The 26,042-nt window shown below is 51.4% G+C and overlaps 1 protein-coding gene across 1 annotated transcript in view; it reads left to right on the plus strand.

Moving 5' to 3' along the window:
• The window catches only part of LOC112589994 (uncharacterized), a 55,972-nt gene extending 37,358 nt beyond the window's left edge, over window positions 1-18,614 (plus strand). The window contains exon 2 of the mRNA XM_025305289.1: window positions 18,327-18,614. Coding sequence (XP_025161074.1) covers window positions 18,327-18,476 — 150 coding nt within the window. The 3' untranslated portion in view covers window positions 18,477-18,614. The remainder of the gene's footprint in view (window positions 1-18,326) is intronic.
• Window positions 18,615-26,042: the final 7,428 nt, after the last annotated feature.

A 26,042-nucleotide genomic window follows, 5' to 3' on the forward strand; every position in this document is an offset into this window, starting at 1 on the left:
TGGCCCGCTGAGTGAGAAATGTGGGAGATTCTCTCGCTAAAAAATTGTAACGTCACGTTCTCCGAGGACTCGCCTCGGAAGGAGCGCGCTCGCGCGACCGGGAGACGAGGACACTTTGACGAGGTCGGCCGATCGCGCGAGGTCGCTCGCTAATGGCGAGCAAATCCGGCGAGGAGCGAGCGGGATAAGCATCGAGCTTCCGGTTTCGTGGATGCTTTCAATTAAATCGGCCATACTCGCGCGTTGCGATAGGGCGCGCTGCCGCGCGCGCCCGCAAGCGTAAATAATTGCCTACCGGGAATTCCCCCTGGGTTATGGCCAATTAAATTATTTTTCGCAAGGCAAACGGCACCGGAGAGGCGGCGCACAGGCGGCCGTGTTCCGCTGTGTTTCTCAAGCCGCGCGCGACGTACACACCGGCGCGTTTCTCACACCGATGCTATCGGCTCCCGAAATTCGCGCGCCGCGTCGCGCCGCGTCGCGTCGCGTCGCGTCGCGTCGCGGACAGAGCGAATCGCGCGCGCGGCTCGGTCGAACAGCGGCGGCGGGTTCCGGCGGAGGGAGGGACAATTGCTGCGGATCTGCGTCTCGCGATCTCTCGGTCCATCGGCCCCCCTCTCGCCCCCTGCCCTCCGGCCTGAGGACGCGAGCGCGAAATAACAGACTGTTCACAAAACCGCGGCGAATCGAATAATAATGTGAGAGAAGCAAACACAGACGGACAGAGAGCGGGGGGGATGCAGGGAGGAAGGCGGGCAGGCAGAAAGAAAGAGAGAGAATGACAGATAGATAGAGACAGAGAGAGAGGGGGGGAAGGGGAGGGAGGGGGAGATACAGGGACGTCAAAGAGCGAGAGAGCGAGATGAGACGCGCTCAGATCGCTGTTGAATTCGCGGCGCGGCGCGGCGCGGCGTAGCGAGGCGTGGTGAGGCGAGGCGCGACGCAACGCCGAGGTACGAAAACGCCAGGGAGAGGTTACATGATCGTTCGGTCTGTTGGTATGGCCTTTGGTCCCCGGTCGGCCGTTGTTTTCACTCTGTTATGCAGCAACTGAAGCACCGTTGCACCGGAGTGTAGTCCGTTTATACACTAGACGTCCCTCCCGCCCTCCCTGCCCCCTTTCTCCCTCCCCCCCTCTCTCTCTCTCTCTCTCTCTCTCCGCGTTATATATCCGCACACCAATGGAGGATAGGTCCGCCGACACACAGCAGCGGCGGCGGCGGCGGCGGCGGCGGCGGCGGCCGTGGACTGCGCCCGGTCCATCCTAGCCGGGCCAACGCGATTCGACGTGGAGATGATTGTAGTTGCAAATGGGCAGTTTGCATCAAGAAGCGGTCTTCCCCCTAGTCGACAGAACATGCACGGCCAATGCAAACAAAGTTGACCCGGACGTCCCGCTACGACCGGGATACCCAGCGAGAGCCGGCCGGCCGGCCGGCCGGCCAGCCAGCCAGCCAGCCAGCCAGCCAGCAGCCCGACCGACCGACCGACCGACCGACCGATCGACCCTCCCCTAGATCTATAGAACTCGACTCACTAGCCACGGCAAGTACACACGGGCTAAAGTATACAAATAGCCATCTTTGACGTGCCGGAATCAGCGCACCCCACGCCCGCCAACGGCGTCGCCCGGCAGTAATTGTCGCTCGGCCACGGCACGAAGCATCGCTCGCTCGTCCGCTCGCTCACTCGCTCGCTCGCTCGCTCCGTGGGGAGAGGCGTCTAACAAAAATTCGATTAAACGCGCGCGGCGCGAATTAGTTGCCGCGGCTTCTACCGTGTCACATATATACGTACACACACACACACACACACACACACACACACACATGTGGCAAAGCCACGTGCGCGTTTGTCGGCCGGCCGGCCGGCTCTCTGTTGTCGGTCCGTTCCGCTTAAAAATCCCGCGGCGCCGCGGATTTTTATATCATGAATTAACGCTCACTCGCCGGAGCGGATACGTACGGACGTGCGAAATATCTTCGAATTGTTCGACTGCCACGGTCGAAGCCAGCCGGCCATTCTCGGGGTGTTACGACACCCTCAGCTATGTAATAACGGCCAAGAAATGGCGCGAGAGATCCAGAGCTGAAAAGCAGTGCGAGTGTGCGAATGAGAGGAGAGAGAGAGAGAGAGAGAGAGAGAGAGGGAGAGGGAGCGAGAGGGAGAGGGAGAGGGAGAGAAGAGAGAAGAGAGAAACTCGATGCTCCATCTTCCACGAGGAGGAGAGCGAGTTCCGCAGGAGTTTGATATTTACCCGGTAGATCGCCGGGGTGAAATCGCTACTCGGCTTGGCCCAACAGGCCGGTGGCTTGGGACCATAGCGTTGTCGTAGTCGAATTCAAGTACGACGTATAAATAAAGCGGAGCCTCTCTCGCCCGCCGATGCACTCGCCTTCGAACGCCGCGGACGAAACTCCCCCGCCCGCCCGCCCGCCCTCCGTTCCTCCGCCGAGGCTGCGGACATCCCTCAGGCCCCGCTCTCGCACAAGGTATATCCTTGTGCGAGTGCACGCCGCTGCTGAAAGGAGGGACGAAGGCCGGGGCTCGATACAGAGCTTTGGTCAGTTAAACATGCGCATATTGCATGAAACTGGTAGTAGGCGACTCTCTCTCTCTCTCTCTCTCTCTCTCTCTCTCTATCTATCTATCTCTATCTCTCTCTCAGAGATCGACCTCTGTATTAACACCTCCGCCGCGACGTATCCGTTCTCTCCTTGTTCTGCGCCGCGTCCACGCTGTATGTCGCGTTTCTCTCCCTTTTACTTCCCCCGCTCGCTCGCTCGCGAGCGAGCCAGCGCCCTATCGAATAGTTAAACCATTATTTTCAGTCGGACAGCCGGACAAAAGGAATCGGGCTGTTTGCGGCTGTGCACTCGTGTGCGTCGCGCCCCGGCGACTCTCCTCCGCGTGACTGTGTTATCCAACTCTCTCGACCGGCTACAATTACAGCGCGCGCGTGCTCGGCGCGCTCGCGGGAGCTCGCGAGAGGTTCCGGCCGCGGCAAAGACGCGGAAATGCGCTCCTTGCTGTTACACGAGGACTGGTTTTAATTGCGCAGGAGGGGGAAACGGTGCGATGAGGAAAACGGGGGGAATGTTTCGTGACAAGCGTACATTTATTGTATGTTATACAAATTTGTTGTATGTATCAGAGCGTATCTGATATCGCAGGGTGTTTGACGATAGCAGGCAAAACTGAGCGAAGAATTCCTTTGGAGCCTTGCAAAATCATTGATCGAAAAGTATTTTCGTGAACGATTGCGCGCGGTTATGTAGCATTTTTTTTGTAATTGGTAACTCAAAGCCTCACTTGCTGTGCTTTCTTGCAAATCGATGCAGCAGGACCTTTCCGTCGTCGTTACAGCTCGCGCAAGTTGGTTCACCACACCCGAAGAAGAGTAATTTCAGGAATCATCTTTAAATTTTGGAGGATTTTATTTTCTTATGTATGGCCTCAAGAGGATTTCTCCAAGATTAAGAGGAAAATATTGTAAACACGTTTTTGAAGTTGGAGGAATTATATATGTTGTATATATAATGCAAATTTTATTGTTTTTAATATAAATTTCCTCCTAAGCACAGATTATTTAATCTTTTTTTAAGTATTTTTAAGTACTTTATTTTTACTGGTTATACTAAGAGTATAAAATCCTCTTAAAATAAGAGGAAAACAGAATAATATTTAATAAATTTTAAACGAGTGCTTCACTCTAATCGCTTTATCGAAAGAGAAATCCTTTTTCTGCAAAAGGCTTCGCTTAGAATATGAGACTATGGGAAAAATCACTTTACAAACAGAATATTTTTCTTTGGATGCAATCTTCTATAATTCATAACCCGACATTTTGCATGGTTATTCGCAAAATGGTGGAGGAATTTTCCTTCCTATATACAGCACTGCACAACATATCGTCGCACGATATATTTTTTAATACGCGCACTTACGTCCCAAAAATCCTTGAAATTCCCAAGGGAAGACCAACACGCAGAATAAGAAGTATCCTCGCGATCTCCGAAGCGGGCAGACTGCACAATTGCGCAATAACGCGCAAATCAACAGGCACTTTTGCAATCGAATTTTCGAGCGTCGAAAATTCAGTCGGTACCGTCGGTACGCGCCGACTTGAGAAATCCTTGAAAAAAAGTCGTCGAAAAATCAGTTGCGTTATTCCCACGAAGTCACATTACGCGCGCGCGCGCGCGCGCAATCGACGCGGCGCGCAAATTTGTATCCATAATTCTTTCGCCTCGTCGAGTCCGCGGACAACACGGACATCCGTATATTTAAGCGCGGCTACTCGGAGCCCGAGCGCATACTCGGGGCCCGACGTACGTACACCCGTGCGTGCGCGTCGCCGCGCAAACACGGCGTTAGCTCATACCAATTGCGGGGACATGCCGCATCATTACGTCTCGCTAATTAATTGTGATTTATCGACTCTAAAACGCCCGATCGGGGCTGCTGCCCGAGGATAACACAATGCCCGTGCCTCGCCAGCGACGCTGGCCAACGCGTTTTGTACGCATTTTACACATCCCCTCCCTTCCCCCGCGCGCTCAAAAATGTCCGCTCGTTTTGTCCGCCACGGTAATGCCACGGGCGCTCCTCGTGACCGTCGCTCCTTTGTGGAAAGGGAAAAATATAATATCGCTCTCTTCCGCTTTCTTCCGCTCGCGGGGACACTCGAGAGGACACCCCGAAATCGGAGCCGCGGAGCTCCTGGGGAGGGATGAATATGTCGCAGGTAGTGTTCCGACTACTTAAGATAATTTGTGAACTAGTGTCCCCGATGACGGATCTCACGGCACAACGAGAGGATCATCCCCGGCTACGAGGAGCCGGATTTCACCGCTCACACTCTCGTCGTCCCTCTCCCTCCCTCTCTCTCGCTCTCTCGAGTGCGCGCGGTTTGACAAACGCGACAAATATTATGAGCGGTTCGGCGATCCGTGAGTAAACGGTTTAAAGGACCCCGGGGTTTTAACGACCGGCTCCTTGTTGCCTCGCAGTCTCTCCCGCTCGCTGCTCCTCTCTGTCCCCCTGCCCCCCCCCCTCCGCCGCGAGCTGCGGCTTCGACCGTGCGGCGAGAGCGCGGCTTATTGTGACGCGTCGTCGGGAGCGGGCAACTTGTTGCACGACAAAAATTCATGCCTGATGAAATCCGACGAATGACGAGCGACACGGATGGGAAGGGACGAAGAGAGAGAGAGAGAGAGAGAGAGAGAGAGAACGTCTCTCGCGCGTAATTGTCGTGGTCGCCTGTCGCAACGGATGATCCGCAGCTGCCGCGGATAATAAGGGCGGTGTTCTGTGATATTCCGCAAAATAATCTCCGCCCGAAATTCCGGGTGGCGGATTCTCTCGCTCTCCTCCTGTCATCCCCGTCTCGTTTCACGCTTCGAGGAGGATCACCCTCCTCCCAGGATAAACCCACGGCCACTCCGGAGACTCTCTCGCCGGCGATCCGCGACTTCGCCGAGACGCGCGCGATAAGCATCGCCCGCGAAACCTGGCGACCTAGATGGGAGGGGGAGGGGGGCGGGGATGACCTCCGGCGACAGCCGGAGTTATCGTTATCGCAAATGCCGTCGGCCGGCATCTCCTCCTCTTCCGCCGTGCGTTGTGCCCGACGAGGTGACGATAACGACGGAGGAAGACTGCGGAATAGGCGAGACGATACTCGCCGATCGTCTCGGCGACGACGCACTTGAGCGATCGATTCGCCTCCCGGCGGCGGCATGGCAGTCCGGCTACGTCTTTCTTATCGCCGCGCGGCCCGGGATGAAGCGATACGATGAATCCGCTCTCGCCGGAGAGAACGCGTGACGACCGCGCGCGCACCTGAAGCCGCGGCACAAAGCGGGATACGCGCGTCGCCGCGCGCGCGCGCGCGCATGCGCACACGTGCGCGCAGCCCGCGCCGGACTTGGCCGTTCGCCAAGATTCCCTAAACGGCGCTTGGATTTCTTCTGAAAAATCATCGCAAAGACTGAATTCCCGCGTACGGTCGTTGAATGGAGAGCTCTCGCGAAACAGCGAAACGCAGACGGAGACGCCAAGCGAGGGAAAGAGGGAAGGGGTGGAACGGGGTGCAAGGAGAAGAAGCAGAGAGAGAGAGAGAGAGAGAGAGAGAGGGGGAGAAAGAGTGAGAGAGGGGGGGGAGACGTTACAGCTCGCGCATAAGCGACGTTTCGCTTTTTGCGCCGCCTCGCCTCACCTTGTTTATCGGCATATGTAACGTTATGGGCAGCGGGAGATGAGAGAGCACGGAAAAAGGACGAAGAATGCGCAAGAAAGAAGCGCAAGAGAGGCGGGAGGGAGGAAGCCGTGCACAAAAGAGGGGGCGCGTCGCCGCGGAACGAGCCGATCCGCCGAGAAGAGAGCGTCCTGCCGGTTTCCTTTCTTCGTCTGTTTCCATCGAAAAGAATATTCTCTACGCTCTGGCTACGGCAGAAACGGATATTCCTGATCGGCGACACATGCGCATGCGCACGCGCGAGACTTCGCGGAAAAACGCATCGCGGCGCGTTCGAGGGATTCCTCGAAGATTATTCCGCCGAGATTTCTTCGCGAGCGTCGCCGGTTTTGCACGAGTCGGTTTTGCGAGGCCGATTATTGAAGCCAGCGAGGCGCGGGTGACTCGCGAATGTAACACAAAATTCCGCTGCAAAGCATCACTGACCGAACGAACCAACACCCTTCGGTTACCCTCGGCGACAATATGGCGGCGGCCGGCACGGCCGAGCAGGTTCGCGCGAGAAGCAGCTCCGCGCTCGTTAACCTTCAGGTTCCTCGGGGGTTGCCGGCGAGCTTTGAATCGGCGACGTCGGAAGAGAAGAGGTTCGAAGGCTCAAAATCGCCAAGGATTACGTCCAAACGACGAGACGATTTCGAACGAGCATGTTTCCAAAGCGCCGCGAAAACTGCTGCTCTGTCTCGACGCTCCGAGCAAGCGTAAAGTGAAATTAATGACGGTGAGTTCTCTTCTCACGATTCGTCATGCTGATGGTTCTTGTTTATTTACATTGAGTATTTTAAACAAAGGAAAGTTTCTTCGAAACGCCTCCGCTCGACCGCGACTGTCGCTTCCCGGAGACATTTTTGTATCTCGACTCAAGCCGCGGTGTTTGACGCGAAATTCCTCGCTCCTTCACGTCACACTTAAAGATGGCCGCGGCCAGAGAGCCTTAATTAACCCTTTGAGGCACGTATTTTTCAGAAGATCCGAATCACATGAAAATTTATATACGTGGGTTTTTGAGGTCGCCGAATGCGTTATCAGATTTTCAAAAATGAAAAATCGCGATAATTTCGGTGTCATCGGTGATTCCTAATCAGCGACCTTGAAAGCTAACCAAAGTACAATTTCAGCTAATCATATAAAAATTTTATGATCCGCCATCTTGGGGAATAAATTTTAGAATGTGAATCTCAGATTCGTAATCAGCGAGTTCAAAAACTAACCAGAGTACAATTTTAGCTAATTTTATGTACATTCTATGACCCGCCATTTGGAATTCGCCATCATGGAAAATGAATTTTAGAACGTAGACCTCAGATTCGTAATCAGCGAGCTCGAAAACTAACCAGAGCACAATTTTAGTTAGTTTAATAAAAATTCTATGATCCGTCATCTTGGAAAATTAATTTCGGAATTTGGACCTCAGATTATCGTAATCAGCGACCCAAAAACCTCCCAAATCTTGATTTTGAGCAAAAAGTTCGAAGCTCATAGTTCGTGGAAAATGATTTTTTTCCGTAAAAATGTGTACTTTTCACACTTTGTTTATTTATAATAAATGAACAACTTACGCAAGACATTTTTCAACCTTTCATATATGTTCCCATATCATATAAGAAGCTAAGAAACGCAGGAAACCCGACGAAGAATCCCTCAAATATGAAACATTTCATGAAAATGTGAGAATAAATAGCTGTAGTAAGTATACTTACCACTACGCCTCAAAGGGTTAACAAGATCCATCGGACAAAGGGCGGGGCGCGGCAGGGTGCTTTTCCGCGATCGTTCCTCGTCGCGCGCAGACGGTATTTTCAGCGCGCGCCAGGAAAAGTCGCGGCGAACGCGACGGCGATTTTCCTCTCGGCCGCGAGAAGAAGAAGACGCGTCGGCCGCCGTTCGCTCGCGCACAATGGACGATTGTGCCCGGCGGAGGAGAGCCGTGCGGGCGAGGCAGTTCCTCACGCAGGCCTGCCGGTGCGATCTCGGCCGATTCCAAATATTATGACGTGCAAAACGCAGCAGGCCGGCGCGGCGCGGCCGTACGGATATACGCGCGGTCTAGGCGTCGCGCGTAATATCTCCGCTGTATCTCGCCTTATAACTGCGCCCCCGCGAAAACGAGCATCCTCCTGAGCGACGTATACTCGGCCGATCGTTTGTCTGTTTGAACAACGCCTATGTACACGGCCGATCCTTTTTACGTGTTATCTTTCAGGGAAACGAGGCCGGTTACGACGGCCACGTCAGGCGACGTTAATTCCGCGCGTCGCGCCGACAACCGCCGTGATTTTCTCCTCTCTCACTCTTTCTCGCTCTTTCTCCTTCTATCTCTCTCTCTCTCTCTCTCTCTTTTTTATTCTCCGTCTGTCTCTGTCTCTCTCTCTCTCTCTCTCTCTCTCTTGCGCGCTACGTCCTTGCCGCGATAAGATCGTTTAATATGTTTCGCGGCAGAGCGTCGTCGGCTCAGTTCAGCTCGCCTCGGCTCGGCAGCCTCCTTCCCCCTCCCCTTCTCCACCTTTGCGACTCGTCTAATTGATTAACCGGCGTATAATTTCAAGTATCGACACCGCGATATATGTCGTGATCGATAACGGGACGGATAATCGACGCAAAGATTGCCGAGGGGACGGGTGGTAGGGAGGGAGAAAGGGAGTGCGCAAATGTATATCCTGGACGCAAATGTGTATCCTGGACGCCTCGCGCGATGAACACGCGGGACGAATAGGATTGCCAACTGTCCGGTTTTGACTCGGACTGTCAGGTTTTCAGAAGTCTCGTCCAGTGTCTCCGGTTAATAAGTCAAACTGGACGTTATATGTCCGGGTTTTAAGTTATATCCAATCGATGGAATGAGAGAGTTCAGATTTTTTTAGCAACGTTTCAAACGCCTACAAACCGATCGAGCACGAAAAGCCATCTAGTGGATGATCTGCCGACCATTCCGTGTATATTAAAAAAGTAATAGTTTATTATTTTATTCGATCTTGTTGATAAAATGGTTTGGAAGTTAATATTGTAAATAAATTCTTGTCATATTTTGTATTTAATGCAACGTTATGATTATTATTCCCATCCGATTTAGTCCGATTTGGGTTTGTTGCTAAGGAAGAAATGTCCGGTAATTTTAACTTTTGGATTTGGCAACTCTAGGGACGAATGACAAATCGCGGATATTTTCCGGATATTTGCGCCCGGGCAGAGATCGCTCCCGGTGTTTAAACAGCCGCGCGCGCGCGCGCGCGCTCGTGCGCGCCGAGTATCGGCTGGATGCACTCGCGCGCGCCTTGTTTATTATCTTTCGCCGGGAGGAATCCCCCGGTGATGACAGAGGATGGTTTACTGGCGAACTTAATGAATAATCTGCGGTTTCACGATCTCGCCTCGCGGATGGCGGCCATCTTTCGCCGCGCCAATGTTATTTCGGAAACTTGGCGTGGCGCGACCTCGCGCGTTGCCGTCACCCCCTCGAACGGCCGCCCTCCGCGCTCTGAAGACGCCGTTGCCTTTGTCGTTAATCAGGCACCTTCGACGGAAGGAACGTCGCGAATTCTTTCCGTCTGAAGATTGCGACTTGCGTTCACCAGTGAGATCTCTCTCTCGAGTCTTCGGTCCCTAAGATGTAAACAGCGCGCGTGGAAACCGGAAGAATAAGAAGCGAAGGCGACGTGTCGATTGCAATCCTCAGCGCAGAATTCTCTCGATGCAAAAAGTGGAGAAGCGACTTCCGCTCGCTAATCGAAGCGCACGGCCAGGATGAGAAGACGCGCGCGTGAAAAAGTCCGCGCTAGTTAAGTCCGACCGGTCGCCGCGCAGTTCGGTGCACCTCTCGAACTTTCATACTTACAAACTGGTCCAGCATTGTAACGGCCGTAAAAGCCCATGAGCAACATGGCAGGACCAGGTTGCGTGACACCCTTTATGCTCTCGAACCTTTATCTTTATCGTTATGCGTCGTTGTTTCAAGCCTCTTTATGCCTGACAAGGGGTTCCCATTAACGTTTGATTTACAACTTTCTACAAATCTATAAAGGAGCCCTCACCTCCGCGCCTCCTCCGCTCGGAGGTATAGATTTCCTTCGAGCAGATACGGGGACGCGAGGCGCTCGTGCGCGTGAAGAAAAGAAGGAAAAAAAAAAAGAAACACGCACACGATCATAGAAAACGCGCGTGTTCGTGTCGCCTCCGTCGCGTCGCGTTTCCAGCGGTCCGCTCAGTGGAAGTTGGGATGCGTCTGTAGCAGACACACACACACACACACACATCCACGACGAGCATCCCCTGCCGTCTTCTTCTCTCTTCTTCTTCTCCTTCTTCTTCTTCTTCTTCTTCTTCTTCTTCTTCTTCTTCTTCTTCTTCTTCTTCTTCTTCTTCTTCTTCCTCTTCCCATCGCCACCACCTTACCACCTCGTACAAGAGACTCCGTGCCTCTTTCTCTCTCTCCCTCTCTCTCTCTCTCTTTCTCTCTCTCTCTCTGTGTGTGTCTTCCTCCCACTTTCTCCGTGTCTCGTTCTCCCTCGATGCCTCGACAATATTTGGCCGTGCGACGCGCGGTCAGATCGGCAGGCCCGATAAAATTATACACTAGGCCCATAAACGGCCCCGAAAGTCGGCCGTTAAAATTAAAATCTGCCGCGAGACGTTGTCCGCCGATGAGTTACAGCCCGGGGCGTGCTGCGGTCGTCGGCGCTGCACCTTACGCGACGCGACGCGACGCGACGCGACGCAGGGAGACCACCTCTGGTTCTCTTACTTCGTCACTTTATACACACATCCGACCCGCGCCGCGCCGCGGCCGTGTGCGCGCGGTTTAATATTAGCCGTACCAGCCCCCGCGAGAGAGAGAGAGAGAGAGAGAGAGAGAGAGAGAGAGAGAGAGAGAGAGAGAGAGAGAGAGAGCCTGGCGCCCGGTGATTTTCCGGTCGTTCACGGTTACAATGTGAAGATTAAAATCTGCGGGAGTATCAGCCGGGCCCGGACGTTGTGGCGTCGTTCGCGAGAGACGCACGTCCGTAAGCGCGCACATCGTGGGAATATATTAAAAGGAGATATAGATATAGCTGAAACATAAATAACACAAGGTTGAGCGATGAATATTCACGAGATGTAGCAAATGCTGGAAATGTAGCAATAGGCGCCGCGCGAATTTCACCTGATCGCGACCTTGCCTTGAGGTTTTGCGCAATCGCCGGCGGTCACCGTTGTTATCGTCGCCTCGTCTCTTCTGCACCGTATAACCGTCTCGCGTAACATGACGGATAACAGGAAAAGAGAGAGTCCGGGATGGATGGACATAGTTTCTTTTTTTTTTTTTATTTGGAAATAACACATCTATATTATCGCAATAAATGATCAGCAGCGTATTAACACGCTCAGTGGAGGATAATGTTTGAGGTACAGAAGAATTTTTGTGAAGAAGAAAAAATTCATGGGACGCCAATAATAAGGAAATATTAAAAGTATTCCGTGAGGGATAGATGGTCAGGGGTGTGGAAGGATACGAGTTGGGCATGCCTATAATAATGTAGGAATTTGTTTACCTTTTTTTTATTTATTTTTTTAGTATTTTATTTTTTTAGTATTACATTCTTTTATTAATTATTAACCTTTTTATTAATTCTTTTATTAAATATTGATAAAATCAAACATTTCCACAAGTTTCTTGTAGAAACCAAGGACAACATTGGAGAGGAGATTGAAAAGTGGCAACACAGAAAGACTCCCCTATGGGAAAACATTGTTTATTTACAGGAGAGAAGAAAGAGAAAGAAATTTATTCGGCATCTTTAAGCGAAACACGAAACTGTTTAAAATGTACTGAAGTTTTTAATGTTAGGTACCCAGGAAAAAGTGATAGTCGAATAGATATCGGATCGACGCATTGACGTCTTTTATACGTCTAAAGCATCTGGAAAATGTCGATCCGATGTCCATTGTTTCTAATTCTCGCTAAGTAGGCAGTCCTATATCTAACCCTACAAAAATGAACCATCTATCTTTGGAGAGTTCGCGTAAAGATGCGTATACCGCGTGAAACGTAGTCTAGGTGACGAGGTTTTGAGGTTAAGTATGCAAATACGATGCAAACGATTTTTTTAATTGTTTAAGCCCAGGTCTAATGTTGTAACTCCAAATAAATCATATTTGTAAGATATTTTCCCGATGTATGAAACATTTTGGAGGTTAATAGGAAACATAAAATATTTATTTATTCAATAACAGTGTTTTTGTGCATCAGAAAAAGACACTCCTACTCGTGTCCATACATCCAACTCACAAGTCACCGATCAGCGCTGACGTCTAGCATGTATTAACAAAATTATAGTAATTGACCATCTATACCGAACTTAGTCAATATGCATTTTGTCACGTCCTCCTTAGGTTTTGTCATCTTCGGATCGTCACGCATAGCTAAGCGTGCCCATAATTGCGTTTCTCCGCGCCTTTCGGAGGGGGGAGGTGGAGGAGGCAAGAAAGAGGGAGAGGGGGAAGAGAGACGGAGATTCGCGTAGAGCAGCAACACGTAAAGCCGCGTCTCGCTCACCGCTATTTATTTCCGTAATAAATAATTCGCTGCGCATCGCGCGCGCGCGCGCGCGCGCGCCCTCTCGAGATCCGACGCGTTGTTGCGCTACAAAGTGGCGGACGAGCGTAACAGCCCACTTTATCATGAGATACCGCGCCGTGGAAACGCCGCCGCATACTATAAATGATAAACTCGACTCTCTATCTGATCGTTCTCTCTCTCTCTCTCTCTCTCTCTCCTCTCCCCCTTTCTCCTTTTTGGTTTTTCTCTCTCCCCAGCTCTGCTCTTTCTGCTTTCTTTCCCTCGGAGTCGCAGTATTCTTTATCGGCCGTAAAGCCGTAGAAAATGTCGGGCAACCACGACGACAACGACGAGGCCCGCGCGCACGAATAAAGGCCTCATGTCGCAAAAGCGCCGTAAAATCAGCGCCGATGTATTGTAGCCTCGCTTGCATATAATATGGCAGCGTGTAATAAACTCCCTGTGGCGTGTCCGCGAGACGATTGGGTATTACTTTTCGTTTTATTATCACTTTATTATTACCGCCGCTCGCGCGCCTTTATGGTCGTATTAAGACGAGGGGCAAAGGGCGGGGGCGGCGGCACCAGGGGCTCTCGCACACACGGCGCGCGCGCGTGAGCGCAGAGCGCAGAGCGCAGAGCGCAGAACGTGATTCACTTTGCCGGGCTGTCCTCCGGCTTGCTATTTTACCACTCTATCAATTATAAGCCGCGGATGGGGACCAGTTCCTGCTTTTCAAAGAACGGAGGAGAGTGTAACGGATGGTAGCGCGGCGCGAAGATGCGACGCGACGCGACGCGCCGTTTCGCGGCCGAGCGCTAACGCGCCGGCGCTAATGGGGACTCGTCGCGGCTGACGAAAAGGCGGCGGCTTTACGATCGGATATTAAACTAATCCCGCTTGAAATAGTTAGTCGCGCTAAACTCAATAACGCCGGATCGTGTGTGTTCGCGCGCGCGCGCGCGCGCGCATGCGCGCACTCGGGCTCCATAGCGTTTATAGCGCACGCGCGTAAGCCGTTTAATACCTGCGTCGCTTCTTAGTTATGAACATCGCACGCGCGGCTGTAAAGCCGTACGGGCCGGAATTATCTGCCATTGATGAAAATAGCCGTGGCGAGTTTACAAGCGTCGTCGAGCGTGCTTTATCGTTGTACTTTCGCAGTTGTTGAGCGGCTCGCAGCAGCGGCCACTCGTCGTGTGTGCGTGCGTGCGTGCGTGCGTGCGTGCGTGCGTGCGTGCGGTTCGTCGACGGCTACTCGCGTGCTTGCCGTTGCTGGAACACGCAGCGAGCGCGCACGTGGGCTTGCACGCACGAAGGAAGGTGTGAAAAATCGTGGCGCACCGCCGGCCCGGCTCGACGCTTCGGGTTCAACGCGAACACGCTCGGTACGTCGAGGCGTTTCGACGACGCTTCTCGTGAAGAGGAAAGAGTCAGGGAGGGTTAAGGGTTGCACAATGTTGAAGACAGCCGGCCGACGGCGCGTGAATTTGCAGGAATTTCTGGGACATACTCGAAGAGCGCGAAAGGCAAGCTTTGGTGTCTTCAGCTTCGTAGGTAGAAAAGCGCGGCTGTCGTGCAGAAAGTGCGATGCCAGCGGAGGCTACTGGTGGAGCGGTTAATGTTGAGACGAAACGAACGGCGGGGGACAACAAGATGCGACGACGGCGACGACGACGACGACGACGACGGCGAGACTAACAGATCGAAGGGCCCGTGGCGGGCGGAGGGCGGACGAAGGAAAAGAAGGAGAGGAACGAGGGAGGATTGAAGGGTCAAAGGTGGGACCCGGCCTCTCGCTCTCGCCGGGCCGAGGGAGATCCAATCGGAGTCTGGCTGCGCTCTCTCGGACTCCCTTCATCCGCGAGCTCGCTCGCATCATGCTCTCATTATACTCGTATCGCGAGGCGCGATTAGAGGTGCAAATTTGTTGGAATCGCCCGACGCGCTCCGAGAGACCACAGCGCCGTGATTCCCGGAGTCTGCCCCTCCTCTTCCCCTCCTGCTTCTCATCGTCCTTCACCCTCAGGCTCGCTCCTCGAACCTTGCCTTGCGCTGTCTGATTTTCTGCGGAACCACGTCGGGGTTCAGACACGGGTTCATCGTCGCGAACGCGATCGAGTCTCGAGTCTCACCCGTTGGTTGGACCCGAGGAGGATATTCAATATTCAGCCGCGACGCGAATACACTCGTCGGTATTTTCTCCCAAGGCGGTATTCGTAGGCTGATCTTATATTTAACACGCTTTGGGCGCCACGCGTCAGCCATACTTGACTGGGCTTCCGCGTGGACCGCGCCTGCAGTTAGGTTAGGAATAAGCCTTGCGCCGAGTATTTCGAACACGCACCGATGCCGTCATTAGTTTTATCGATAGCCCAGTGCAGTCTTGCTTGCTGATCCCTTGAGCAACCGGCTCTCAAATATCAAATATGGCGCTCGGCGTGTTAGGATGGTCTCAAGCGCTGTGCAGCCAACGAGACCTTACGGCCCTTACGGCATCTTGGGGTGAACTTAAGAAAGCCTCAAGTACAAGATCGGGCTATGAGTGCCGCTTATAACGGCAGAAAGTGGCCGGAAGGTAAGGCAGAAGGGTAGTCGATCGTTAGATCGAAGTAGAAAAGTCGTCGAGATGATCTGGCCGAGAGTTGGCGACTTGATTCGATTATTCCAGCTGTCGGGCGCGCTTCGTAACGACGCGCGGCGGGACGGCCGAGGACGGCCGGAAAAGGCGGCCGTAGCGAGTGAGTGAAAACGCGAGGGCCTTAAAAGAAAAAAAATATATGTATATCTCGGCGACATTCTTCCAGAAACCTACCTACGCGCGCGGCTGCCTATCGCCGCCGCCGTCGTCGTCGTCGTCGTCATCGTCGTCGTCGTCGTCGTCGTCGTCGTCGTCGTCGTCGTCGTCGTCGTCGTCGTCGTCGTCGTCGTCGTCGTCGTCGTCGTCGTCCGTCGTCGTCGTCGTCGTCGTCGTCGTCGAACTCTCGAGGCTTCGGGAAAAATAACCGATCGGATAAGATCTTTATGTGAAATGCTGGAGCTGAAATATTACGCCCGTTAGAATCCAAATTGGGGTCTTTTAAAGCGCCCCTGCGCGCGCGCGCGAGAGAGGGAGAGAGAGAGAGAGAGAGAGAGAGAGAGAGAGAGAGATAAAGAAAGAGGGTGGAGGGGGAGAGCTGCAGGTATTTATAATTTCTTCAGCCCGGTTTTGATGTACTGAATTTAAATAGCGGCTGCGTGTATCTCCGGCGCGCGCGAACGCCGCACTTATAAATACGCTACTTTATTCCACGGCTACGATTTTACTTGACGCCACGGATTTTTACTGATCCTGAAGCGCGATAATTTCACCACGCCGCTTGTTACGCGCCGCAGCCGTGCCTAATGTGTGTGCAGCCTTAATTCTCAGCATCGTGTAATAATTGGAAGCTCGGGGGCGTTTCGCCGTAACGAGACAGTCGTAACGGTCTTGTGAGCGCGCGAAATCAATCGACGACGACGACGACGACGACGAGTCGACGGCGTGAATGACTCGGGGGTGTAATTTGAGGAGGCGGGGTGGGGGGCAAAAAATAATCGCGCTCGGAGGTCTTGTACAACGCGTCAAGTGCGATGGATGCGAATGATCGATGCGTAGGAGGAGAAAGACGACCGACCACACCGTCGCCTCGCTCAGGCTGTTGCTCCAGTGGCCAAGTAACTTTTCGCAACGTGGCCGCGCTCTCGAGATGCTTATCGGCCTCTCGGGCTGTTGTCGCCGGTCGATCGGCGCCGACGCGATCGATACTCATCGTCCGGGTAGGCCACGATCGAAACTTCCTAGGTCGGGGCGACATCCGGGGACAAAACGCGTAGGACCACCAGCATCGACGGCGAGTCCGCGAGTCCGCCGTTGCATACGTAAAAGGGACGGCGGGGCGGCCGTTGTTGTTTTTAATTATGTTTATAATCAACGCGCGGCATGTCTATGGTAATCGGTACCCGCCTATTCGATCGGCCAGGCGAGATTTACCGCCCGGTCGCCTCTCGGCTCTCGCGCAATGACTCTCAAATCGCACCCAGCGCGCCGACGCTCAGCGCGAAAGGAGCGTCGACGAGTGTTTTAATCACTCGCGTGCGGGTCATTTTGTTGTGACATTTCGTCGCGATGTGAATCGTAACGTCCTCGCGTGCGTACATAACGCTAGATGTAATTTTTCGTGATTTATGCGATTTATTGCGCAGCGCGCGCAATGTCGCGTTTGCTTTTCGATGAGACTTTTCGATGAGACAACGCTACACAAATTATATTTCAATATATATATATATATATTAACAAATAAATAATAAATTAATTAATATTATTATAATAATTAGATATAGATAAATAAATAAATGATTGATATTTTAATAGCATGTAACTATGCAAGTTCCTGAGAAAAATCTAGTCGGAAAGTCATTTTCGACGTTAACAATAACGTATACAATAATATTTATTTAAATAAACTTGAAGAAATACGAAAGAACGAGAATTAAAGGAGACGCTCAAAATGTCCCGTCTCGCGCGTTCAAATATTCCTGACGCATCGCGTACCGCTTGATACCCCATCTTCCACTCCTCGCAAGAGTTGTCGCTCATTGTCAGTCGGCCGAATCGAGCAAACAACTAATCTGAAACGCTCCCGCGGGTAAAAGTCAGGCTCACGTGGACTCGATGATTTAAATCAAATATCATCGAGACTAATTCTCGGAAACATCAACTTTCCAGCCAGACCCTTTCAGGCGTTATGCTTGTCGGAACTTTTTTATTCGTCCCCATGAGAAGAATATAAATAACTACGCGTACAGGCAGCTATATAGTACAGATTAAAATCAATACATAAAGTATAAGATTCATGATGGGAGAGAGGGATAAAAGAAATGATGCTCGTCATCGACGCGCGCCGCTCGATCGCGGCTGCCGTCTCGCCCCGTCGTCACTCCGTGATCGGCCGGCGTTAATGAACGGGGACAAGGAACAGACATAAATTGGACGTCAGTCACACGCAACGAACACACGGGGGTGGGCCCCCGAAAAAATGAATCGCGCCCCCGGAGGTGAGCCAGCGCCGGCCGAAGCGAAGCGAGATTCGCTAAAGAGTTCCGGTCATGCGACGAGAGAGGCTACGCGCGCGCACGCAGCTGCGCTCGCTAATGGCGGCGCGCGGGGAGGTGCCGCCGATATCTCTAATTAATTCTTCCTATCGTGTCGCGATATACAAATGCCCGTCCGGTCCACTGTACATTTTTACCGTGCGCCCACGTACGCCGCGCGGCCGCAGCGAGCGGCATTCTTGCGGCATCATTGAGGAAGATTTACCGCGAGCGGTAGTTAGCAGAGACGCGTAAGAAAGGAAGTGCGCGCTATTGTCTGCGAGAGATCGACCACGTCGTCGTCGTCGTCGTCGGCGGCGGCGGCGGGGAAACGACAACGACCGGAGCCGGACGGTGAGAGGAATGATCGCGCTGCGACAAAAATTGCCGGATTATCTAATATGTTTCTCTCTCCTTCTGTCTCAGACGGACTGTCCGCGGGAAGGGACTTCCGTAGCTTCAGGCCGCCGCCGGAGGTCCACGTGGCGAGCGCGCAGGATGCGCTTCGATCGGAAAATCGATGTGACTCCTGCAGCCCCCCAGCAAGCCCCGGAGGAAGAGAGCCTACGGGAATGAAGTCCCGAGTCGAGTAATAAGTATCAACGCTACCCGAGGAGGATGCTACAAGCCGTGAGCCATCCTTCGGGAGAATGAGCCGTGCAAGCTCCCACCGAAGGGTGAGAGAAAGATAGAGAGAGAGTGCGAGAGAGAGAGAGAGAGAGAGAGAGAGAGAGAGAGAGAGAGAGAGAGAGAGAGAGAGAGAGAGAGAGAGGGAGGGAGACACAGAGAGGACAGGCCGCGAATTTACATCGCGCATTAAACCAAATACGACGTTATACAATATAAAACGCGAACGTTATGGGCCATTCGCGCATAACATCGAGCGGCCGTCGTACTGGTTTGATTGGCCGGAGGCATACCGGATGACATCCGCGTGTTCCAGCCGAGAGCAGCTCGTCTGGACGCCAGCGCGGGCGACAACGTGTGCGGACATTAAAGCATAAAGTATCGCGGCACGGCCGTGTAAACGAGACATCGCTTTGATGCCCGTGACGAGGTGGACAGAGAGAGAAAGAGAGAGGGAGAGAGAGAGAGGTCGGCGAGGTGAAGTGGAAGGACGTACGACAACCTACGAGCAGCGGTCCTCAACTCCGACGGCTCGGACTGAGCCGCCGCACCGACAGGATCGGTCGCGCTTTTGTCGGCACCGGCGGACAATTTAATCACGCCGTTATTGGAGGGTGGGCGTGAACCGTTTGTTTGGCCGTCTATTAGGCAATAATAACCGGGGTGCGCCCGCTCTTACTTTCTCTCTCTCTCTCTCTCTCTCTCATTCTCGAGGAGAGCCCACGAGATAATTTATTCCCAACGGAGGCGCCCTGTGGCCTTGCCACGCCCAGATACGCCACCAGAGCGCACTCGCCACTGTTCTCTCTCTCTCTCTCTCTCTCTCTCTCTCTCTCTCTCTCTCTCTCTTGCTCTCTCGACGTATTTGGGGCTTGTGCCATCGTCGTCACTCCGCCGTCCTCGTCGTCATCGTCATCGTCGCTGTCGCTGTCAACGGCGACGTCGACGTCGACGTCGACGTCGACGTCGACATCGCCGCCGCCATCGGGTCGCGCAGCTTCTTTATAAAGTAACATCTGCAAACAAGCACGTCATAAACACACCCCTAACGGCAAGTACGACCGTTTATTTTCGCATTTCGCTCCACGATTCGTCGCCAGCGGACTGTGTTTATTGGCGCCCGGTATGACCGGCTCCGATAGCCACCGGCGCGACGAGTACGGATGGGTTTGTCGGCTGATTCTCGCGGCGAGTCGCGATTGTCGCGAGGATGACGTGGAGTGATGTTTAGATACGGGGTGGATCCTGAATCCCCTTCGTTTAAGATCAATGTTATCTTGAAGGCGTGACTACGAAAAGTATCTCTTTTAATAAATTCTTTAAAGAGATGTAATAATGTCATATAACCGCGTTGTAATTATATATATAATAATGTATTGCATTGTATTTTTTGCGGTGAAAGAAAATCATGTTATATTATGTTATAGTACGTATTATATTATATAACATGTATAATATATATAATATATTGTATATATATATATTAATATTATATTATATTGTACATATAAATATAAATATATATATCTTGTATTATATATTATATATATATATATATATTGTTATATTATATTGGATATTTTATATTAAAACAGAGATAAGAATAAAAGTTTTTGGATTACCTTTAGCGCAGTTTCTTTTTATTTATACCACTCTTTTATACCTTATATTCTCCTGATACCAAAACGCGAAAATGGGAATTGGAGGAAATTTCAAATTTCCCGCCAGAAATTCCGGATACCTCTTTGCGGATTATGTTCTCCTGATACCAAAACGAAAATGGGGATTTGTAAAAATTCAAAATTCCTGCTAGAAATTCCGGATATCTTTTTGCGGATTATGTTCTCCTGATATTAAAACGCGAAAATGGGAATTGGAGAAAATTTCAAATTTTCCGCCAGAAATTCCGGATACCTCTTTGCGGATTATGTTCTCCTGATACTAAGACGCGAGAATGGGAACTGGAGAAAATTTCAAATTTCCCGCCAGAAATTCCAGATACCTCTTCGCTGATTATGTTCTCCTGATACCAAAACGTGAAAATGGGAATTTGTAAAAATTCAAATTTCACGCCAGAAATTCCGGATACCTCTTTGCGGGTTATGTTCTCCTGATACTAAAACGTGAAAATGGGAATTGGAAATTTCAAATATCCCGCCAGAAATTCCGGATACCCCTTCGCCGATTATGTTCTCCTGATACCAAAACGCGAAAATGGAAATTTGTGAAAATAAAAATTTCTCGCTAGAAATTCCAGATACCTCTTCGCCGATTATGTTCTCCTGATATCAAAACGCGAAAATGGGAATTTGTGAAAATTCAAATTTCTCGCCAGAAATTCCGGATACTCTTTGTGGATTATGTTCTCCTAATATTAAAACGCGAAAATGGGAACTGGAGGAAATTTCAAATTTTCCGCCAGAAATTCCAGATACCTCTTCGCCGATTATGTTCTCCTGATACCAAAACGCGAAAATGGTAATTGATACCGAAACACAAATTTCGAAGAAATTTTTCCGATTTGGCGTTTTGCTATTAGGAGAACATAATCGGCAAAGAGGTAGTACGTATTTTAGGCGCGAAATTTGTACTAACTCTTTGCGGATTATGTTTTTCTAATACCAAAATGCTAAATTCGGAAAAGGTAAGTAACGGATAGGAAATAAATAATAATAAACAAGGGATGATAATAAGATCGTGTTGAGTAGTAAAATTTTTATTTTCCTTTTTAATTATGTTTTACATGTCATATATATATAACTATAATTAAAAGAGAATATTTAAAAATATTACATATATTACAATATAATGAATGTATAATATAATCGTGTCCGCGCATATGTATATATGTGTGCGCGCGCGCGCGCGCGTGTGTGTGTGCCTATTTTATACAATTATACATAAAAATATATATAAATACATATAAATGTAAAGTATATATTATTTTTATATATAAAAAAAAATATATATAATCTTATGTATGTATGTACGCGCGCGCGTGTGTGGTGTCTATGTTAAATACATACAATATATATAATAATATATGTACGCAAACACATATATACTAATATAATTACACTTACATACACAATATATATAATGTAAAACATATATATAGTAAATATATAGAATAAATATAAGTTGTGATATTTAATATATCTCATATATAATTCTACAACTAAATTTGAAAAATATATTTTTATATAAATATATTATATCAAAAATAAATTTATGTATAACAAGGAAACATCTAGAAGTATAATTCACTAATTTAATTTCAATATGCTTTAAATATGTGGTAAAGTAGCTGTGTTTGTAAAGATTAGAAACTTAAAAGTTGAAACTGGTAAAGAATACTTCGTAACGTTTTCTTATAACACTGTCGAAACGCCTGATGCTTAATAATCGCACATTAAATCGCGCTACACTAGTAACAACATATGCGCACGTTTTACAAACTATTATAAACAATATTTGTACTCGAACGTTCACGGAAAATTCGACGGGTGACGTATCGCGCGGCGCGCCACGAAAACTATAGGAGGAAATCGCACAGGGTGACGGATACGACGACGACAAGGCCCGCAACGAGGGCAGGCGGAATCTCGTGCGCGCGAAGTCTGGCTCGTCTCCGGTGCGGAGGGCATATCCCGAGGGTAGGTTTAAAACAACGACACTTTCTTTCTCGTAGCAGAAGAAGAAGAAGCGAAAGCAGGATGAGAATAAGAGGATGGGCATGAGAAGGAGAAGGAAAAGGAAAAGAAGAAGGAGACGAAGAAGTAGAAGTAGAAGAAGAAGAAGAAGAAGAAGAAGAAGAAGAAGAAGAAGAAGAAGAAGACGACGACGACGACGACGACAACACGGGTGCCTCATGAGGACTGACTCGGGTGCTTTGATTCGGCTTCGCCCGGCGATGCGCGTCCAAGGCCGCCGCGAATCTGGACGCATAAACATGCCAGGATCCGTGGGACGTCACTCCCCATAATAACAATAAGAATCCGTGGCCTCGCCTCCGTCCCGCTTGCGCGTCACATCATGTCCTCTCGCTCCCTCGGGAGAGACAGCGCCGGAGATCCCACGTGATTACAGCCGCGGGAGCGTCTTCACAAATCACTCTCCGTTCGCTCCGGCGGACTTCTCCTCCGAGAAGAGTGCGCTCCTTCCGCTCTCCTGCCCCTCGCCCCCGCGTCCATCGACCTTCCCCCGCCTCTCGTCTCCCCCCATCCTCCGCCGATATCCACCCGGCCTCTCGCTCGCCCCCTCCTCCTCCTCCTCCTCCTCCTCCCCCGCCGCCCTAGCCCCCTCGGGCCGTCCCGCTCCCCCGCATTCACCGCATACCCCAACATGTGCCCCCTTCCCAGGGGCGCACGTACACGTACCGGGGATTATACTCGCGGGGCCCGGGCCCCGCGATACCTCGCCGCGTGTGTTCCACTCGCTAATAAGTCACATCCGGTAATGCTGGCTCGAGAACGTGCGCCGGGATGTCGAAAAGCGTGGGACCGCCGCGGCCGCCCCGCCTCGCTCCGCTCGCGACGTCTTGTGCGATCGCGCATCGATCGGGCCGGCTCGCGGAGTGTTGATCGGCTCGACGCACGGCTTATCAGCCTGCCTGTCCTTGTGGCGTCGATTTTCACGAATTAGCGATTTCACGGCGAAGCCTCGGCGAAGAGGATCACGCGCGATATCGCGAGAGATCGCGGTATCATCACGCGTCGCGCCTCGATAGCGCGTCGTCCCCCTGCAAGCTCGTCGAAATCCGTTAAATCCGCTCCTGCCCCCCTCTCGCGGCTCCTGCCTTCCCTTTAACCGCCTTCGATCTTCGGCTGCATCAGGCTCTCTTGCGCTCTCGTTCAACGACGAGGCAGAGCGGTGCCCGGCTCTATCCGCGGCATAAATCTATATCATACGCTACAGCCCCCTCAGCCTCCCCCCTCCCTCCCGCGTGCTCGTGGTCGTTGCAGCTCGATGAACCAACCCCTCTCCGCCCCCGAGTGTATCGCGGCGGCATAAGGTAGCGACGGGAGCGTTGAGGTCGCACAGACGCGAACAGCGGCGGAAATTTATCGCGTTCGGCGAAAACAGCGGGACGAGCTCTCGCGGCTCCATTGCGATTGCCACTCGAATCGACCGGTCGATTCGATCTCTGTGAGATTACCCTCGGCGACTAGAGGCGATTGCGAACTGCACCCGAATCCGAATCGAACGTGGTCGAAGCGGGTAAGACTCGAATTTCGAGTCCCAACTGCTCGGAGATTTCGAATCGCGGGGATTTAAATATTTATATATTTAAAGCTGGCGAGAGAGCTTCGGGAGACGCATTTTCCGCAGCTTTTGGAAGGAATCGATCGGCGCAAAACTGAATAATTGGCGAGGCCTGTTTTAATGTCAACGATTACAATTCCGGATAGTTTTTTCACGTAGGAGCGCGATTCGGCCATTGTGTGCCAACATACGTTCGCACAAACATTGTTACTCTCTGCCTTGGTTGAAAATTACTCGTGGCAACATCCAGCGATCGATCCCCACAGAGAAGAGGGGGCTTTCTTATCAATTATGTCACTGATGAAAAGTCAAGTAAAATCAATTGCGTCTGTCGCGATATAAAATAAATTTCATTCCATTTTTACCGAAAACGAGCAAGTTGTTCGTTTTTCCGAAGACCGTCAAAAAGAAAAATCGAAAGTCAATCGATGATATTTTTACTTTACCGTGTCAAATAATAAATCAATGTCAGTACTGACGAATATTCATACGGCCATTAAAAAAATGTTCAACTAAAATTAAGACCAATGAGCGAAGTTTAATATTTCTATACTTTTCCCTTGACTTCCCGGCAGCGCCGAGTAACGACCGAACTCTTCCGTGGCCGAGAGAGAGAGAGAGAGAGAGAGAGAGAGAGAGAGAGAGAGAGAGAGCTTCGGATAATTTTGACCGTAAATCATAACACCAACGAGATTCTCTTCGCTCTTTCGTATGCGAGTAATTGCGAGGATCTCCTTCTTTCTCTCTCTCTCTCCTCTCTCTCTATTCCCTCTCTCTCTCTCGGTCGATCGAAATATTCGGCCGATCGAGATCGCTGTAGTTGCGCGAGACGGCAGGAGGCATCGATCTACCTATTTATACGTTAAACTGCGGGTTAACACAGGAGCGAGAGTGTGTTGGTACATAATAACGAGTCCTTCACTCGCCTCCGCCGACGTTGTCCTTCCCGGGGATCTCAGACAGGCCGGGGGGGGAATGAAGGAAGGAGAGAGGGAAGGAGGGAGGGAGGGAGGGAGGGAGGCTTTCTTCCGTGCGCACCACCGAGATCGCTCCCGCATAACACAGCGTGGAGCGCGCAGCCAATTAAATAAATATTCGTTGACATCACGGCCGCGTCACTTCTACAAACTGCGCTCTTGACGTTCGGCCGAAAGACGGTAGCCACCCTTGCCACGGCTCTCTCTCTCTCTCTCTCTTTTTCTCTTTCTCTCTCTCTTTTTTCTCTCTTCTCTGTCTCTTCTCTCTACCTCCTCCCGCTCTCGCCGCGACTGGTTGTCGCCGCGGCGCGCGGAGAGGACGCCTCGATTTCGAGGCCGCCATCGTCCGCGAGACGCCGAGCTTCCTCGTGCGCGTCGGCGACGGCCGAGCAGCACAATTGTCGCGCGATCGCGTCACTTAATATGCACCGATGAGAGATGACGAGCTGCAAGTGCGCGAACGTTTCCCGCCGTACGCAAAAAGCAACGACGCGACACTTTGCGTCGAACAACGACTCTCGTCTCAGGAGAAAGCGCGATCGCGCGACAATTCGGACGTCGGAATGTACAACACGAGTGGCCCGAGTCGGACTGCTCGGCAAAATTAATAATCAATTCAATAACCCCGGTACCTAAGACAATACCGGCCGAAAAACGCGACGCGACGCAGGACCACCCAGCGGCGTCCGTGAGAAAAGAAGAGAATCCACGAGGTGTCGACAGATCCGGGGCGGAGAGGATTCGGAGGTGAAGTAACACGGGAGGAAAGGAAAGGAGAGAGAGAGAGGGAGAGAGAGAGAGAGAGAGAGAGAGAGAGAGAGAGAGAGAGAGGGAGAGAGAGAGAATCACGAACGTGGGCGCGCACCGGCGTGTAACGCGTCCTCTCATCCGCGCTCTCTATGACGCGAGAGTTATCCCGAAGAGGTGTCGAGAGACGATCCCTCCGCGCTCGGCGCGGCCTCCGAAACGGGGGGGCTCCGGCGGGAACAACCGAGATATATCGTCCCGCTGGCTGTTAATAAGACGAGACAATGCTCGGGGACCGTCCCTCTCTCCTTCTCTCTCTCTCTCTCTCTCTCTCTCTCTCTCTCTCTCTCCCTCTCTCTCCGTATGCCGTGGCCGGAAAGCTCCGGCCGCTCGCGCGCGCGAGCGTGTGCGACCGACGACGACGCTGTGTGCGCGGCCGGGATCTCACGGCAGGGAGAGAAGGCACGGGCGTTCATATGTTTATTAGCCGGACCCGGCATAAATAACGCAGCTATAAGGTATAAGA

The sequence above is a fragment of the Harpegnathos saltator genome, unplaced genomic scaffold, assembly GCF_003227715.2.
Source record: "Harpegnathos saltator strain DR-91 unplaced genomic scaffold, Hsal_v8.6 scaffold688, whole genome shotgun sequence".
Taxonomy (NCBI): Eukaryota; Metazoa; Arthropoda; class Insecta; order Hymenoptera; family Formicidae; genus Harpegnathos; species Harpegnathos saltator.